We start from the raw sequence: 19,583 nt of genomic DNA on the forward strand, positions 1-19,583 counted from the left end.
ATTTTTAATAAACATTTCTTATCTATGTTAACTTATTTGATATTTAATTGAAAAGTCTTTTGAAAAGAAAATGTTAATTGAAACACATTTTGCACCTTTTATAATATATTCCAAAGAAATAGATTCATCGATCAACATTAGTTGGAAATCTTAACTAAAATTCAAAACTAACAAAACCATATAATGAATAAACAGTGATGACCAGAGAAATTTGTTAAATTGAATGACTTCAATTAATAATACCCACAATTCGTCTATATTTGATGAGTTTTGATGTTTCAATCGGAACATGACGTTCCATAAGTTTTCAATTGAATTTAGATTTGGACCTTGTGCTGGCCCATCGAGGTCCTCATTTCAACTGTCATGATTATATTTTAATTAATTTAGAACAACTTTGGACTTATGTTTGTCATCATTATCATGCATAAAATCTATGTATCTAGTAATTATCGTTGGCAAATGGTTGTATTATTTCTCTCATGATATTTATATACATGAAACGATTCGTTTTACCGGTAATTGTCTGTAATGGTCCTTTAAAAGGTCAAGAAAATATTCTCTAAACCATAACGTTTCCTTCACCGTGTTTTAAAGTTTTTGTAGTGTACCTAGGGTCTAAACTTTTATTTGGACGACGATAAATTTATTGTTTATCATGTGATCTTATTTTATTAAACTTGGATTAATCACTTCAAAGTACACTTCTCCAAATTTCTGGAGGATAATTGTGTAAAATTTCGACTTGTTTGAAATCTTTTTTGGTACCAATCGTTTCTTTACTGAAATATATTCTTACAAGTTTTATTTATTCAATCAACGTCTCCTTTTTCTACTAGATATATTGATATTGTAAACTCAATTAATTAATTTTTATTTGCCTAGAAAGCACTCTGGAGTGCACTGGAAGTAAGTTATTCAATAAAATAATATAAATACTACTAAGAATAAATTCCTACTTCTAAGAATACTGTTAAATAGCGTCACAAAACGTAATTATATGTGGTCAAAAGTCAATTTTATGATGAATGTCAAAAAAAAACATATTTCTTGTATCAACTGAACAAAATTTAAGTTAAATGTATGAAATATTTGAATTTTTTTAATTTTGTGTTTTTTCTGACCATCACTATATACATATTAGAATAAATAATTTCAAGAATTTCATTCACATTAATTCAATTACACGTTTTTCAAAGATAATTATTTTTGGATACATTATCTTTTTTCGATTAACTACAGTATATATTTTAAATACTTTCTAAAAAAAATTAAGCAATTAATTAACACAACCTAATTAACATGTAAATAATATTTCAACCAACCCATGAATTTCTAATTTCTTAATATTGATCAGCACTTTTTTATGCAGTATTCGCAAATGGTGATTATACCATATGAAATATTTATAAATTTTTATGCAAATATGTATATTGATGATTGTTCCCCTTTATAAATTGTTCTCAAGTTTTCTGCATAGAAATTGATGGTTTTTCTTGTTTGGTAACCTTTGAGTTATTTATAAATATAAATTATAATCTTATTTAATATTTGTACTGTTCCCATGTTTTCTCAAGCAAACTGATTGTATTTTATCAAATTTACTTCTATACAAATCAAGATAATTCTTTGTTATATGTTCTCAATCATTCAGGAAAGAATTGTAAATAGTTTATAAAAAATAAGGCGCAACAGTTAATCAAATTCAAATTGTAGGAAGGTTATTCAACATAACAATTTAAATATTTATAAACATGTAGTTTTCTGGGATGAATGTAACTTATTTATGTTCAATGCTATTCAAACAATAAGATATAATTAAAAATTGTTTGTGCCGAGATAGGGAGCGATCAAATTATAAAGTGTTTTTGTTTAACGATCGGTATTTGTGTTCAGTAAACGTTTTATCAGTTGGAAAGTAAACAAACAAACATTAAGAAAACTAACCTCAAAAACGAAAATTTGAGGTTAAAATGTGGTGTGTTGTGTATGCGTATGAACCAAGTACTTGCCTATTTTATTAATGAAATCGATGCACTGTGAGATGTGGGGGAACTGGAGTATCTTGCGCCACTTCTTGCTCTTGCCCTTATTACTATCGGAACCACCTGAAAACAGATTCGGTGTGTTTGTCGTTTTTTGGTTGTAACCTTAACCTTTTCGACGTCGCGGCGCACGTTGTGCAATGTGCTTACCCTCTCTGGCTTTTAAATAGACGGTATTGGCGACGATGTTTTCCAATTCCATTAGTTCCAGCTTGAAGGTTTTCGTCACCCGGCGATTCGGGTCGCGGACGACCCGTGTCCATTAATTACGGCTGTGGTGTAGTGTCGGCCTGAGACACGGGGATGGCTTTGCTACCACAACGTACTGAACCACCGCGGCCACTTGGCACACAACCACCGTACACTCAGCGGGGTCCACGCGGACGATGCTGCGTTCACCGGACCGTCGTCGGATGATGCACTCCTCTCCACGCCGATAACAGTGTACGCGAACGTCGCCGGCGGCACTGCACATCCGTCTCGTCGTACGCGCGGGGTGTGTCGCACGCGGCGGTGCTCCGCTACCTGAACGGAAGGGGCGCAAGGGACTCCCCGTGTCCGACCCTTAGTGACGGCCCCGCTGCACCTTTCGGCCCGTTTTTACGGTAGGCTTTTTGCGGCGATGCGACTTTGACGACGACGACGACGACGAGCACCGCAAGAGTCTCTCACACGCACGCACACACGACAGACCGGGTTCGCTTTCTCTCTGGGTCTGCGACGTACGGTCGGTTTTGGGATTTTGACGGGGGACACTCTCGACGCACACGGCGCGCGGACGCACACTTTTCGGTCGGGCTGCGCCGTGAGTCGGACGGAGAGGTATGTGGACGGGTGCGCGCGCCACCGCTCGCCTCCTCGTGGATGGCTGCCGCCCGCTCTCTCGCCGACCGACCGCGATTTCCATCTTGACGCTGCTGCAGCCTCATGGGCGGCGCGCCGGCGGCGCCGCGAGGTTCCATACGCCAGAAAAGCATACAGTGGCGTTAATATTTAAGCAACATATTCCAAGAAATTACAAAGTTACATTGAGCATGTCTTTCATTTAGTTGTCGAAACACACGAATGCCTCTATTGCATGTGTTCACTCAAAGCCTAGATTCATCTGTAAATAGAACTCATTCCTAATCCGCTTCTGCCCAATTGACGTACTCTCTAGCAAAATTTAGCCGGCTCTGCGATGATCCACGGCCCCGAGCAGGAATGCCGGGATGTAAATTATCTACCCTAAGTCGTTGTCGAATAGTTTCATTACTCATTCGAACCACTTCTACGTTTCCTAACTGAGACTATCCTGTTTATAACGTGTCTCATCAGACTCAGACCTCTCAATCCATCACTGGCAGCATCCCTCTGTGCTATCTAAGTTAATAAATATTAGTAATAATGGCAATGTTGCATTTATACCGTATGATCAAAAATGAACAACCACGAAAAGTTTCTAATCGATAGTACAGGAAGACCATAAAATTGCAGACATCGTTTAAAATCGTAGGGACTATTAAAATGTAAGAGAGGTAGGTACTCCTGGATATGGTTGAGGTATACATTTATGATGCCATAAATCGCCACTTCAAGTTATTGCAGCTGTTTTTTATCTCCATCTAAATCAAATACTTAAAAATGATGTCATCAAGATTGAATAATGAATAACATGTATTTTGGATAAAAAATGACCTATACAAGTACTATAATCCATGTAAATCTGTTCAAAAATCAATTTAATGTGACAGAAAGGGCATCTCTCATTCACAATGCGTTTGGAGATATTTTAGTAAGTGATATATGATAATGAATGCATTGAAGATGATCGTTATTCTGAAACTAAGGACTAATTAGGTATATGCAAAATTCTTTTACAATGATTTCATGACTGGAAGGAGGCCAGTCATGAAACTGTTATAAATCAATCATTAGAAAAACGCCTCATACTATGAGGGTGGAAAAATGGATTTCACATGCATTAAGAGAGAAGAGAAGACGTTTGGCAATTACTAATCCTCTCCTTGCATGCAACACGAACGAACCTTTTATTGATAGTAAAACCAACGAAAAATGGGTTGAGGCAATTGTCGCCGGTTTGGACGGTGGTTTGGAGGATTAGAACTTAAAAATTATTATCCAAAAAAGATTTTAATGATGGACTATGCCTGTAAATTTATATTATACTGACTACCTACCAAGTGACAAAACAATTAATGTAACTTTGCTGCTCACAAACCCATGAAAAACTTACTCTATTTGCTCTCTCTATTTAAGACAAGCCATATACTTCTTTAAGACAATACAACACAATGTAACAATGGAGACTAAAAAAAGTCAAAATGAAAATCAATCCAAAATAATAAATAATTGGTTCTACATTATTTATCGTATAGTGTGTTCAATATGTAAAAAGAGCCGATCGGAATCATTTTCTGGTGGAACATTGCACATGATGAAGTGATGAAAACTTTATTGTGTTTTTACTGAGTACTGTGAATCATTTCCATTAACTACTAATCAGTACAAGAATAAATATAATTAATATGTTGGCATTATTATTATCTTTAGAATATGAAATTGAATATACATTCTGAAAAGAAACATTATCTGAAACGATAAAAGTAACATTGCTTAATGTATAGAGGTATTTTCTGATGTGAAGTTGGATATATTAGTGTTGATTAGTAAAACAAGCGGGACATGTTTCTAATCATTTTTGATCGTTCTGTATATTTTTTGATTATCAATTAACAATACACACGACGTAATCCAATATTAAAATTATAGATCAGATTTTAAAATTACAAAAAGAGAAATTCCAGAATTTTTCTATCGAAATAACTAACCTTTGAAACTTTAACAATAAACAGATATTTTAAAAACAATCCAAAAAACAGCTAAAATTGTTTAGTTTAGATTAAGAAATTAAATAAACTTATATTACTTTCATCTTATTGTAAAATAAACTGTACAAAGGCGTAGTAATTAAACAAAAAACAACCAAAATTAAGTAATTTAATGAATTTTTCATTAAATCTTAAACCAACTTAAATTTAAAAAAAAATGTTTCATAAACTTCTAAATATTTTCAATAATTGCTTTAAAATAATTTGTAAATTCACTCATTCAATTAAGTATTTAATATTATTAAAAACCATTAAATACTTGAGGTACCATTTGTGAAGCACTATTGTCATTTTAATTTGAGAAAATATTGATTTACATTATTTAATTATTAATTTAATCGAATTAAATTATTTTTAATGATTTTTATTGTAAGTATTCATTTGTTTATGTGATTTTTTTAAACATATTAATAAATGAAATATTTTTTAATGAAAATATTTTATAAAGAATTCTACAATATATAAAATAAACCAGTAGATATAATGCTGGATAACAGACATGGCTGGATTTTGCTTACATCTCCACAAACGACTGCAATTAATCATCAATTAACTCTCGTCAAATCCAAAGTTAACATAGATGATCTCGGTCAGTCAAACAAATCTGGCAGATTTAATGTGGTTGTGTTGTGCAACGTTCGTAGTTCTTTGAATTTATTAATAATGTCTGCGTAATCGTATCCTGTTCAAAATTTTTGTTCCATTTGTCATAAACACTATTAATCCATCATGTATACGTACGTACTTTCCTCAACTTTGTAAAGTTAAATTAATTCAGAAAGAATAAAATCCCCCCTGAAACCCACATATAATTTATTCCACCCGTCCAAGACTCTTTTATTCGTGAAAATGTATCGGTATATATTTGCAGTCATCCCTTTTAATACATGCCAGATAATTCAGAGCTAATGATCCGTCGAAGGCAAAAAATCTAATTCAAGTTCCCAACTTCGAGAACACTTTCTCCAGTCAATGCAGCGAATTTTCCATTCACTTCTCCTCCGACTTTTCGTCGCGGGGGAGAGACGAACAATACGTCGAAAGAGCTGTGAAAGCCGAAATATTTCAGCCCGAGCTGTGCATCTCCGTTGCCAGATTTCGTTTCCAATAGATATTCTTTAGCCGGCGTGTTTTACGATCCCACTTAACGGTATCCCGAATCCATTAGCAGAAGCCGCAATAAAAATACGAATGTCATAATCCCGGTTGTCGGATTAATTAATTTTGGGAGTTGTTGTTGCGAGGTCACGACACCCCAGGGTCGCGCAACGAACGATCAACCCGCAAAAGGGACACGGGGACGTGGCAAAGGGACACTTCCACCGCAGTTTTTTCCCAAACCGTATTGAAACAATAGGATATCCTTTGACGTAAGCGAAGGTTTCCGACATGTTAGATTAGCGTGACCGCTGCGGGATAATGGTTTTGGAAGACGTGCGATTATTTATATATTATTATATTATTTTTATATTAAAATTTATAAAAAATTTTTATATATTTTTATAAATTTTTTATATATTATTATAAAATTATTTTCGAATTACAATTAAAAAAAAAAAAATAATTAATTTAAAAAATATATATTTTTTAATTATACGTTTTTATCATGTATTACATTTTCTAATTTTGACAATTTATGATTATTTTAAGTTAAATAATTCTAGTCACAGTGAAAGGGGCAAACATTTATGAGTTAGTAATGTCCTAATAAAATTAACTGACTCACCTCATTATCGAATATATGGAACTGTGTAAGAACTTTTAAAAGCTCTCGTAAATGCGTTGTATTAAACGAACATTCAATTGAGGGTTTCGGTTGGTCTCGAATGTTTTATTAATCGAGTTTCAAAGTTTATTCGATGAATTGCGTGATACAAAATCGTTGTTTTGGATGGGAAGACTTTTTAAGTTTAAAGTTTGATAAAGTACAAGTTGGAGTACAGTATTATGACGGAAGTTACTAGATAAAATTTTGATATTCTAAGCAATTTATGAATTTATAATATTGTTCTTTTACAAATTAAAGAACAGAATACATAGCAGTAAATGTTTTAACGTTACACAGTTTTTATTACTCACTTTGTCGATAATTTACCATTTTAACAATACATTTTTATTGATAAAATATATTTATGTGAATAAATTTTCCAAAATTCATTTAACATTTTATTTTTTACAATTAATATGTTGATGTACTTTGATTATTTTCGATAATTGCAAATTCTGAATAGCTATTGTTTCCCTCAAAACTCCATTCCATTGTAAATTGTTCAGGTTCATTAATGTTGAATAAAATTTATTACATGACAGATTATGTCTGTAATTGTTTTAGGAAATATGTTGTATTATTTTAAAATTTGTTAATAATTTCCAATTTTTAAATTTCTAAAACTTAATTATATTTACCTTTTAGTATTATTAATTTTGTTAAAGTTAATATTTTCTCGACACATATTCCTTACTTGAAAATTTTACTTAATAAATTTGATTATTATTAATACAAATTGAAAGATTTACATAATATTATTTGATTAATATATTTTGAACTTGATAATTTCTGATTATTTCAAGTTGACTAATTCTGTTCACAGAGAAAGTGACAAATACTTGTCATTTAGCAATTTCCCAATAAATTAACTGACTAATCTCATTATCAATAATATGGAACTGTATAAGAAGTATTATATTCAAAATGTAATGTAATCGTCCTGCTCCATTGTGTAAAAAAGGAGAATTCAATTGAGGGTTTCACTTGGTCTCAGATATTTCATTAATTGGGTTTCAAAGTTTATTCGACGAATTTTATGATACAAAATCGTTGTTTTGGATGAGATGACTTTTTAACTTTGAGTTTTGATAAAGTTTGTTAAAGAACAAGTTGAAGTATATTATTATCTCGAAATTTGCCAAAAATGGTTTTGGTGTTCTAAACGTATTATGAATTTGTAATATTGTTGTTTTACAAATGAAAGACTTTTAAACACCGCTTCCGTTATAATTAAAATAAATTTAAACACAATATTGCTATTTATTAAGAATATAAATTTGTCTTAATTAAATAATCCTTTAATATATATTATTTATTATTGCAATTATATCTATCTTTATCGTTATTTCAAATTAATTGATTCAGCTTCATTACTGTTGAACTAGATGTCAATGAATGTCAAAATAAATACAACACAGCTAGTAAATATTTTAATGTCATACACTTTTTATTACCCACTTTGTCGATAATTTACCACTTTAACAACACGTTTATATCGATAAAATATATTTATGTGAATAAAATTTACAAAAATCATTTAATATTTAATTTTTTGCAATTCATATGTTGATGTACATTAATTATTTAGAGTAATTACAAATTCTATTGTTGCCCTCAAAACTCCATTGTAAATTGTTCAGGCTGAATAAAATTTATTACACAGCAGATTATGAGTCCATATAAATTATATTATGTTTATTTAAAAGTAATGTAAATTTTAGAATTATTGGAAATGGAAATGTTTTGTATTTATTGTTTATTATTAATAAAACTAGAATTATATTGTTTTATTTTACATTCAATAAGAAAATATTTTTTTTAAAATTTCATTATAATTTAGAATTTTTAAATTTCTTAGGTCTAATAAAAATATTTTAATTTACCTTTTAATATATTAAATTTTGTTTAAGTTAATGTTTTCTTTACAAATTTCCAGATGTTTCACAAATGTTTTACCATCATTTGGAAATATTAATTACTTAATAAATTTGATTATTATAATATTATTTGATTGTTATATTTTCAACTTTTGACAATTTCTGATTATTTCAAGTTAAATAATTCTATTCACAGTGGCAGTGACAATCATTTCTCATTAAGTAATTTCTCAATATAATTATTTGACTCACCTCATTATTGATAATATAGAACTGTGTAAGAGCTTTTAGAAGCACTTCTAAATGCGGTTAATCGTTTAGTTCTATTTTGTAATAAACGAGTGTTCAATTGTGGATTTCAGTTGGAGTCAAATGCTTTATTAATCAAGTTTCAAAGTTTATTCGACGAATTGCGAGATTCAAGATGGGATGACTTTTTAACCTTGAGCATCCATAAAGTTTGTTAAGGTACATTTTGGAGTACATTATTATGCTGTAGTTACCAAAAATATCTTTGATATTCTAAATGTTGTTGTTTTACAAACTAAAAATACTTATATTTTGTTTTAGTTATAATTAAAATAAATTAAACAAAATATTGTTTTCTATTAAGGATTAGGGATGACCAAAAAATTATAAATATTTTTTTTAACTTCCGACACTGAAAAATTGATTCCTAGGAACCTTTAAAAATTGTTCTTCAAATATGAGTTCTTAATTTTAATAGGAAGGTCCTCCTCTTCTCACTTTTCCATTTTTTTTCAGTTCCATTTGGCAAAATCCATATCTCGCCATTACTTGATAGTACAGAAAAGTTCTATTTACATTTCTTGTAAGAAAGTGAGCTCTTTATAAAAAGGTATCTTACAATTTTTTCATGACCCTTTCCGTTTAGAAGATATCGGAGGTCAAAGTTTGAAGGATTTAATAAAAACTTTTTTTTACTTCTAAATTTTAAAACTTTTAAAGATAAAGAAAATAATAAAAAATGCACAACATATATAATTGTAGGAAATTAAACGGTCTAGTTACAAAAAAGTTCTCTTGTGGTTAATTGATTACTCTAATCATTTAGAGATTCGCGTTCGAATTCCAATCCGTATTGATTTTAAAGGTTTTTAAAGTTATTATTGCAATCATATTTATCTTCAGCTTTATTTCAGATTGTCAATCAAATACAATACTGTTATACCATTTTTATTACTCCTTTTGTTTATAATTTACCACTTTAACAACATATTGATACCGATAAATTATATTTATGTGAATAAAAATTGCAAAATTCATTTAATATTTAATTTTTTGCAATTAGTATGTTGGTGTGCCTTGATTGTTTATTATAATTACAAATTTTGAATAGCTATTGTATATCTCAAACCTCCATAAGGTTCATTTATGTTGAATTGAATTTTATATACTGCAGTGTTTCCACTCTATAAAATCGTATTATATTTATTTAAATGTAATGTAGATTTTAGTATTAATGCGGATGAAAATGTTTTAATGCGGATTATTATATGTAAATAAAACAAGAATCATATTGCAAATCCTTTATTTTGATAAATCAAATCCATAAAAACGGTTAATCATTTAATATGTACAATACTGGGAAAACTTAACTTAAAAACCAAAAAAAAAAAAAAACGCTTAGAAAATCAGGTGCCGCCGGTGACGACGACCGCCTTGAAGACGTACTCGTTCTGGAGCACGAGCGCCGGCCACAGGTACGACTTAACGGCGTCGCTGCTCCTGTCCGACGAATGGTGCCTCTGGTGTTTCTCTTGTCGCATCCTGTTGGGCGTCTGGAAGTCGGTGTCCAGCTCGAACGGCGGTACCTGATTGACCAACGTCCACGCCACCTTCGTCGCCTCGCTCACGTATCTCCTGAGCGGCATGCAGGATTCGAGACACTTGTACTCTCTCAGCGTGTCGCAGACCAGTGCCAGGACTTGATTTTCCGCATCGGCTAGCGGGAAATTCTCCGGGGACGCGGCCAAACATCGCATTACGTCGTTGCGTAGATTTTCGGCAGCGGCGGAACGACCGTCAACGTGCAGGTTGCGGAACGTCTCGCGCAGCTTCGACTCCCGCAGATTTTTGCACGTCCTGAACGCCAGCTGGAACGTGAACGTTTATTAAGTGCTTGGTCGGTGTTTTGGTCGGCGAAATATTAGCTGTGGGTCAGAGGCGAGGAAGAGATAAATGGGTGCGTAGATGGGAGATGAAAGTTGGGTTTGAATAAGCGTTGTTCTTTTTTTAACTTTAATAAAATCGTAATTAATGTTTTTGTTGTTTGGAATGGAATAACTGTAAAATTAAATATGCATTTTTATATAAATTAACAAGTAATTTATACTTTGTAGATATAATACTTTATAAAAACAGGGGAAAACTTTTTCGGCATATGTTGGAAAGAAAAATAGAAAAAATTAAATTAAAGCATTATCTAATTTTAATATTGAATATTAAAAGAGTTTTTAGTGATAAATAATTTATAATTATAATAGCAATCCTTCTTTTATTATTTTTTCTTCCTTTGTTAATTTTTTATTTTATATTAGAATTGTCAGTTTTACTATTTTTTTAAATAATATTTTTATAATTAATTATATAAATAATATTTAAATATTATAGTAGCCGAATTTTTAATTTTTTTCGATGGTCAATTCTCATAAATAATTTATTTAATTATTAATAATTTACGAAAATATATCATTACAACTTTTATTAAATTATAACTATTAAAGTGACGATAAAATTAAACTACCATATTTTAAATTAAATATATGTTAAACAAGCTGTTTATTAGACTTCTATAACCAAAAAATTTTTAATTATAAAAATTTCATGTGAAAATTATTGTGAAATAAATTTCTTGTGAAAGCAAAATTGGAAGAAATTTCGATCCTCTCGAACAATTTAGTTTCGAAGAAAATTTCCCGTATAAGTAGAAAATACTAATGAGCCATAATTTCGAAATTTTTTGGGTGCATTAATTGCTACAATTACGAGTGGTAGCCTTAAAGAAATGTATATACATACAGTGTATATATAAATATAACGATGTTACGAAAAACGAAAAAATTTACTAAAACGTAAAAAACTACTAAAATCTGAAAAATTCATTAAAAACGTGAGAAATTACTAAAAACGTAAAGTGACCTAATTCCATACAATCAAATTCCATACGATTGAAATCCGTACGATGATATTCCATACGATGAAAATCCTTACGATCAAAATCCATATGATCATTTTCCATACGATCAAAATCCATATGACCATTTAAGGTACGATCAAAATCCATACGATCATTTTCCATACAATCAAAATCCATATGATCATTTTCCATAAGATCTAATTCCATACAGTCAAAATCCATACGATCAATTTCCATACAATTAAAATCTATAGGATTAAAATCGATAATTTATTAGAGATTATTATTATTAAATATACATTTTTATTATTTCTTCTTTTTTGTTTTTCCACTTTTGATTTTATAATAGAATTACCGGTTTTACCAATTTTTGTTAATAATATTTATATTTTTATAATTCATAATTTTTAAATATATCGTTAAAACGATTTTGACAAATTTAAAATTTATTCAATGGTCAATTCTTATAAATAATTTAATTAATTATTTATTTTAAATTTTATAAATAATTTAGTTAAACGTATTAATGAAAAAATCATTTAAAATTTTTAATTAACAATTATAAACGTACAACATTTATTTATTTTTAACCGAAATTAATTTAAAATTAATTTATTAACTGTATTCTATTCTTTCTAAGGAGACCTTACTCATATATTATAATTGAATGTTTTACTAATTTTAATAATAATATTTTTATAATTTAAGTTATTTTAAATAATTTTTTAATATTATGACAACTTTTTTCAGTGATAAGTTATAAATAATTTAACTAGTAAATTGTAACAAGTATATTCTTATGAACTAATATTAAATTATAACTTATTTTTCAAAGATTAATTATGAATATTTAATATTTATGTTATTAAAACTTTCCAGAAATAAAAGAATAATAAAAATATACCAAAAATAAATTATACGTTTTTTTGTATAAATGAAAAAAAAGTTCACTAATTATATTTTAAAGATTATTATTATATTATTGAAAAATTGTGAAATTCTATGTTAATATTTAAAAATACAATTAATTTTAATTTAACAACTAAAATAGATTGACTTTTGAATTTACCATTATTATATATTTAACGTTTTCTTTAAGATTGAATATTTTGAATAATTTTTAGTTAATTTCTAAATACTAATAAAAAGATCATTGATATTTATAATGAAATAAATAATAATTTAAAGAAATTTTAAATTTGTTGATGATTTATAAATTAGTAATAACCTATATATTTTCAAAACCAACAAGTTTTATAATCCTTATTTAAAAGTTTGAATTAAAAATAAACATTAAAATTAGAACACCTTAATGAAACCTTAAAGTTTGGGTGGACGGCAAAAAGTTTTCGCCCGCAATTTTAGTCGAGTAAACAGTTCCAATCAACAATTCCAACTTTTTTTACCGCCGTACAACCTGCCAAGGGTCCAATTATCGAAATTACGTCCAAATTGCATTGCAGAGGCACCCCGGAGTTATCCGGCGTTTCTTGCTCGAAATACCGGAACGCACCATATTTGCCTTCACTCCACGTATCCGTCCCCCCACAAAACGTCCCCCGTTAACGTCCCCAACCCACCCCCTTACTTACCACAACGACGGAGAACAGTATTTTCGACTTGAGCTGCGTGGCGTGCACCAAATCCGGGAGGGAGTCCAACGCCTCGAGTGCCCGCGGCCTGCTCTGGTAGTAGAGGGTGGCGTATCGACCCACCAGGTCCTTTCTGCAAGAATAAATATATGAAGTAATAAAAAAAACCGGCCTATATTTATTAACATACTTACGGACGGGTCGGTAATTGAAATCGCGCACCGAGTAATTGGATCCTTAAATTAGGTAAAAAAAAAACGCGTTCGGGCCTGAAACGTTGCCGCTCTAATTGAAGGGAATTTTAATGGACGATCTGGCCCAGTGGATTCGTTCGGATATCGCACGAGAAATGTGGAGGGGTGGTTTTTTCATTGTGTTAGAAATTCGGCTTGAGAAACATCGCATCAAATTTGGCCAATAATTCGACTTCTGGACTAATTAATTTTTACTGAAAACAGGATCCAATTGCGTATCGGTGTAACGAGCGTTACTGATGATCATTTCAAAGATCGCTTCCAATATTGTTTACAACAATTCCGTAATAAGAGTCATGTCGAAATAACTTATTGTTGTTCATGATAATCCGCGCTTTCTTTTGAATACCAAAAAACACATACTTTGGAAGGTACGTCAATTGATTATGCGACAAATCCAACCACTTTAACTTCGGCGTACCCGAAAATGTACCTTGTTCCAAATAAGTAAGTCTATTGAAAGCCAAAACAAGCTTTAACAAATTTTTCGCAGATTTTAGCGCACCCACGTGGATATCATAAATGGAGTAGTGCTTCAAAAGTAGGTCCGTTAGATTGGAGAAGATCGGTTGTTTACACATGTCCAAGGCAGTGATCATGTTGTACTTTAAGTCCAAAACTTTGAGACTGGACATAGACATAATGAAAGTACACTCAAAAATGGAATTGTCCAATTTGTTTTTTCCCAAGTTCAGTTTAGTGGTTGAGTTCAAAAGTATATCTCTTCGGAAGATACGCAATCGGTTATTGTACAGGTCCAAAGTTTTCAAACGGTTGCAATACATGTTACTGACCTGGAAATCGGAAATGGCGTTGTTCCTAAACCAAATTTCTGTGCAGGTTTTTAAATTCACTTTTACTGTTGACAATTTCGGATTGTTTTGTACTCGTATTGAGTCTACTTCTTTTTCTATGGTTAAATCAGATACATCGGATGATTTTATTTCTAATAATTTGTTGTTTAAAGTACAGTGTTCGTGTTTATTGTCCAATATCATTTTGCTTGTATATATTTCCAACTTATTTACATTCACTATTAGTTTAGCCAAATTACACTGACTTGCTGTGGATTGGTTGAGATTGAGAATAATTAGAAGAAGGATTGAACAAATTGATAATTTCATATTTATATACAAAATGTTTCAAAAATCAATCATAAAATTTTGAGCAGGTAGAATAAGTCCATTTATAGCAGAAAATCTAAATATTTTTTGTTTATCTTGTTGAAAATAAAATTTAAATGCCAAAAAGAACTCCCCAGAATCTTCTTAACGCAGGACAAAGAGTCTATAGACGCTAAAGAGAATGATATTTGAATTCAACTGTGGATGAGAGAAGAGCTTTTGGAGGAGGATCTGTAATGGTATGAGGCGGTATAATTTCAAACAGAGGTACATTTCTTCATGCCCCGACGAACGGTTCTTTGACAGCCTGGTAGATACATTGACGATATCGTGCGATCTATCTTGTTACCTTACATGAATCAGTATGAACCAAATTTCAATTTACAACAAAATAATGCAAGACCACACACTACCAGAGTTCTTTCTTTCTTAGAAGACCTTAATTTGGAGGTTATGGAGTGACCAGCAAATACTCCCGATATGAATCCGATAGAACATCTTTGGGATATTCTAGGGTGATGCATAAGAAATGTGAGATCCGGAAATAACCTTCAAGAATTTGCTCAACAGTTTCAGAGAGAATGGAACAATGTATCCCAAGAATTGATCCTCTGGTTGATACAATCAATGCGTTAACGTTGAACCGAACTTCGAAGAAGTAGAGGAGAACATTAAATTAAATATGGCGATAATTTTAATCTTTATACATTTTATAATGTTACATTAATATGAATATTAGCATATATTTTCATTTTTCTTACGCCTTTCTCTATTATGATTAATTTCTGTAAAATTTATTATCCTGTTCCTATACGGGTGTTAGCTTTAAATGATCAAAATACAATAATATAACATCACATAACATATCAATACTTTTGTAATGATACCTATTTCGTTATGACTAGTTTATTATGGAAATATTTAAATAAAAAGGAGCGTAGAAATTTGTGGACTTGTCATTATAAATTGTGCCGTATTTTTTTTATTTCCCGAATTCAAGTGGCGATGCAGCCTCTGGGGAGAATCTGATTTTAAAAAAAGTACAGGAAAATATGCGTCGTCATTTTCCACATGCTTATCTAAAATTATGCAAAAATATACGGGCGAACCTCTTACTCTTATGCTACGAACTAACGTTAAGAGCCCTCCATTTGTAAATTTGATTTATTCCCAGTACTGCGTCGAGTTAAATAATTGCAGGATTACGGAGATTAAGTCGTTCTGTTCGTTGCTCATTCCGCTAGTGCGTCAGTTCCTCCACACAGTCCCAATTTGAATATATTAGATAAGACAATAAATAAATTCAGGCAGACAAGTCTCGGAGCGAAACTTTTCCGAAACTCATGCCCGTCCATAATCCCGCACGGCCCGGCCGGTTCGAAATTGAATTTTGATCGTGTCCGAACTTTCGAAATAAAACACACACAAAACTCGGCGAAGAAGTCGGACTTTTTAAACTGCTGTTGTTCAAGATAACAATGGACTCGGTGGTCGGACGAAGTTTGTTCGGTCCGGAAAATTAGGTGGTTAATTAAAATTAAATTCCCCGCTAAGTGCCCCTGAATTTTCCATTGCTCGTTTTGCAAAAACTTCCTCAACTTCAATCTAACTGGGAAAAGAATCGCTGTAAAGTTTGCGGTGGCGGAGGCACTTGTTGGATTGCGATGCCTCACTTTTTAAACGGGTTTTAGGTCGCTAATGTAATTGATGATAATTACTTTTTCAAAGTTCAGAAGGTGAAGATTGAAAAAAAAAAGTTTCTCAGAAATATTTCTGAAGTTCTGAAATGTGTATTCCCTCGTTTAATGGAAAACAATATATAATAATTTAATTAAATTAATAATAATAATTAATAATTACTTATATTAACAAAATAAAATTAAAAAATAAGTTTATATTACAATTAAGTTTGTATTATTTTAATATTATATATTATTGATAATTGATTTTATTACAATATTTTCAGGCATCAAATCTTAAATTTTGATATTACTTAAATACTATTTTTTTAATTAAATACATTTTCTTTAATTTTTATTACATATTACTGATTTCTAAAAAATGTAACATATAATTTATTATAAATTTCATTTATCTAAATGTCATCCTAATTGAAAGTCGCATTATAAAGTTGACAGGGCAGTTAACTAACTGTTGTTGATGATTTTATTTTTTAAATTTATTTTTTTCTTCGATTTGTGGGAAACCACTCATAATAATTTTGTGTAATTTTTCGACATTAAATAATAATAAAAATATTAGACTTAAGATGAATGTAGAAAAAGTATTTTTTTATAATTTCAATTTTTTAATTACTATTTTGAGCTACAGTCCACTATTTTTTGTTAATTTTATGACATAAACATGAAGAATTTAAAATATTTCTGAACTTAAAAAAATATATTAAATTTTTGTTCTAGTTTTTCTTAGAAATTCCTTAAATTATATACCCTTTTTATCCTTTATATTTTTCTTCATTTATAACCTCTCAAATTTATTATTAAGTTATATTTAATATAGAGCATGGATCTTTATGTTTTTCTTCATTTTTAGTGTCCACTTGAGACGAAAAATTTTACAAAGTCGGCAGGATATTAATATGAAATTTGTTCGACACAATTTACGACGCCGCATTAACATAGCACACTGTCGCCTCCTTATATTCCCATAAAACTCTCAGAGAACGTGTCGAGGAAAAATATGTCGGTAAATACATATTCCAGAGTGGAAGTGCAACTTCCAGCCCGCCTTATATGTGCGAGGGACCGCGTTGGCTCGAGGGTCGTTATATTTGACAGCCGGTTAGGGACGAAACACTTTCGCACCGGTGTTAATGCACCATCAAGGAGAATTGTTTAATAAAACCCATTTTTACGTCCGACGTAAAATAAATATTCTATTAACGGCGTCGTAAAAACACCGTCGTAAATCAAGCACGCAGAAATATAATTCGAACTTAAACGCAACATTAATATCAACCCTGGCCGACCGTCGGCCGTCTCGTGGGCCGAATTTCGGCGCTGCGAAACGATTCCGGGCCACATAATTTCTCTAAGGAGTTCTCGCCTGCGGCCGGAGGATGATCCGTGATAAATTACTCGCAACACCGCACAAAATCTATTTTTAATGCACCGCCGAAGATGCAGGCTTAGCCCCGTCGCACGGCGGCTGAGTGGTCATTGATCAAAATACGTAGGAGATGTTTCCAATTTCCAGACAAGATAGAAAAATTACGGCTTAAGTGTCGAATACAATTTTCGATTGCTACGTATAGTAAATCTCCTGATCTTTTCTGATATACGAAATTTCCCAGATTTCGAAAATATGACATTATTATTATTATTATCGTTATTTTTGAAAATATGACCTCAAAAAACTATACATCACGTGATCAAGGTATGCTGATCACGTAATCGGGGTGTGGTGATCACATATACAGGGTGGTCACCCCCACCCACGTGATCGGAGTGACATGATTAAGTGACCACATGATCATGGTATGCCAACTTTATTTTTAATTTTTTTAAGTAATTTATATTATTCATTTTACTATATTTTCATATATAGGTCTCAGGTCTGATGACTGGGAAGGCCAAACTAATTAATTATTTTCAAGTCAGGTTTTAAACAGATAAGATAAAAAAATTGTACTCTTCGTATTTTGGCCTACCTGTAATAGCCAAAATAAGAATGAATTGGGACACTCCGTACACTTATTTAATGGTTCGTCGTATTGACGGCGATCGCATAGAAACAATTCGTATCAATTTATCAATATTATCTCCGGTCCTTTCATTCGCACACGCAGTTGCATTTCTTTTGTGCCGGTTTTAATGGAAAAGAATGAATGGAAGTACGAAATGACCGGATGGACACACCGGAAAGGCCAACTGACCATCAAGTCGATAACGAAACGAATCTTTCACTTTCCTATTAGCGGGTCGGTTGATCTGAAGGAGATGGATTTGTTTTTCATCGGATCAAGTCGAATAAGTCCAACTTTAAATCCATCTGCGACGGGGCACCATGATGATGAATGACAAAACTTCCATATGTGCAATGATATGTGTCAGATTTAAGTGAGGTGGACAAAACCAAACATTTATCTTGGGCCCCTCCAAACGAAAGATTATCCTGGATTTTTTTTCTAAATGGGCGTGGAATATATATCAATAAACCCTCACATAAAAAAATCGATTGTGCCTTCAGATTGTGTTGGTTTTGGGTCGCACACAATACGAGCGCCCCATAATGGCAGTCATACATACAAGATTTGAGTGTTGACGTCGGCAAACTCGTACATATTTACTTTTGCCATCTAACAAGGACTATCAAGGATTGTTGCGTCAATTTTTATGGATTGTCGTGTTCCTTTCGGCCTCGCCGTCCTTTCCACAACGACTGATTGATGTGCAAATAAATTGGCGAAATCGTTTCCCAATAGAAAATTGATTTTTTTTTGCAATTGGGTCTTGTGTAAAGAAGGTAATACATTTTTTTTTAAATAAGACTAAACGTAATCTTATTATGGACATTAAAAACAATTGATTTGAATGATTCAGTATCGATTCTTAGTTTTATGGAGTCAGTTTTGTCTAACCCATAAAAAGACTTATTTATTTTTATTATATTGCCCGACAAAGCAAACGTTTTTTTTTTTTCAAAAATATTGTTATGATCGAGTTTATTTGGGTCAAAGGCAGATATAAATCTCGCTAAAGATATATTTTATTAAACACTGGCACATATTGCCTTGGGGGAAAGACAAACAAAAAACTTTCTATATTCGCCTTCCATGCTTTAATACATTTATCAAGATGTAAAATTATGCCAGATACAAAAGTTTGACAGTATAGAATATTAAGCCGAGAA

General features: G+C 31.3%; 2 protein-coding genes across 2 annotated transcripts in view; both read right to left on the reverse strand.

Moving 5' to 3' along the window:
• The window catches only part of LOC109594515 (G protein-coupled receptor kinase 2), a 43,496-nt gene extending 40,644 nt beyond the window's left edge, over nucleotides 1-2,852 (reverse strand). The window contains exons 1-2 of the mRNA XM_020009736.2: nucleotides 2,196-2,852; nucleotides 2,013-2,108 (exon numbers count right to left, since the gene is read on the reverse strand). Coding sequence (XP_019865295.1) covers nucleotides 2,013-2,108; nucleotides 2,196-2,247 — 148 coding nt within the window. The 5' untranslated portion in view covers nucleotides 2,248-2,852. The remainder of the gene's footprint in view (nucleotides 1-2,012; nucleotides 2,109-2,195) is intronic.
• Nucleotides 2,853-10,171: 7,319 nt separating this feature from the next.
• The window catches only part of LOC109594456 (uncharacterized), a 34,558-nt gene continuing 25,146 nt past the window's right edge, over nucleotides 10,172-19,583 (reverse strand). Inside the window, exons 5-6 of the mRNA XM_020009676.2 lie at nucleotides 13,334-13,466; nucleotides 10,172-10,698 (exon numbers count right to left, since the gene is read on the reverse strand). Of these exons, the coding sequence (XP_019865235.2) occupies nucleotides 10,237-10,698; nucleotides 13,334-13,466 (595 nt within the window). The 3' untranslated portion in view covers nucleotides 10,172-10,236. The remainder of the gene's footprint in view (nucleotides 10,699-13,333; nucleotides 13,467-19,583) is intronic.

The sequence above is a fragment of the Aethina tumida genome, chromosome 5 (genome assembly GCF_024364675.1).
Source record: "Aethina tumida isolate Nest 87 chromosome 5, icAetTumi1.1, whole genome shotgun sequence".
Taxonomy (NCBI): domain Eukaryota; kingdom Metazoa; phylum Arthropoda; class Insecta; order Coleoptera; family Nitidulidae; genus Aethina; species Aethina tumida.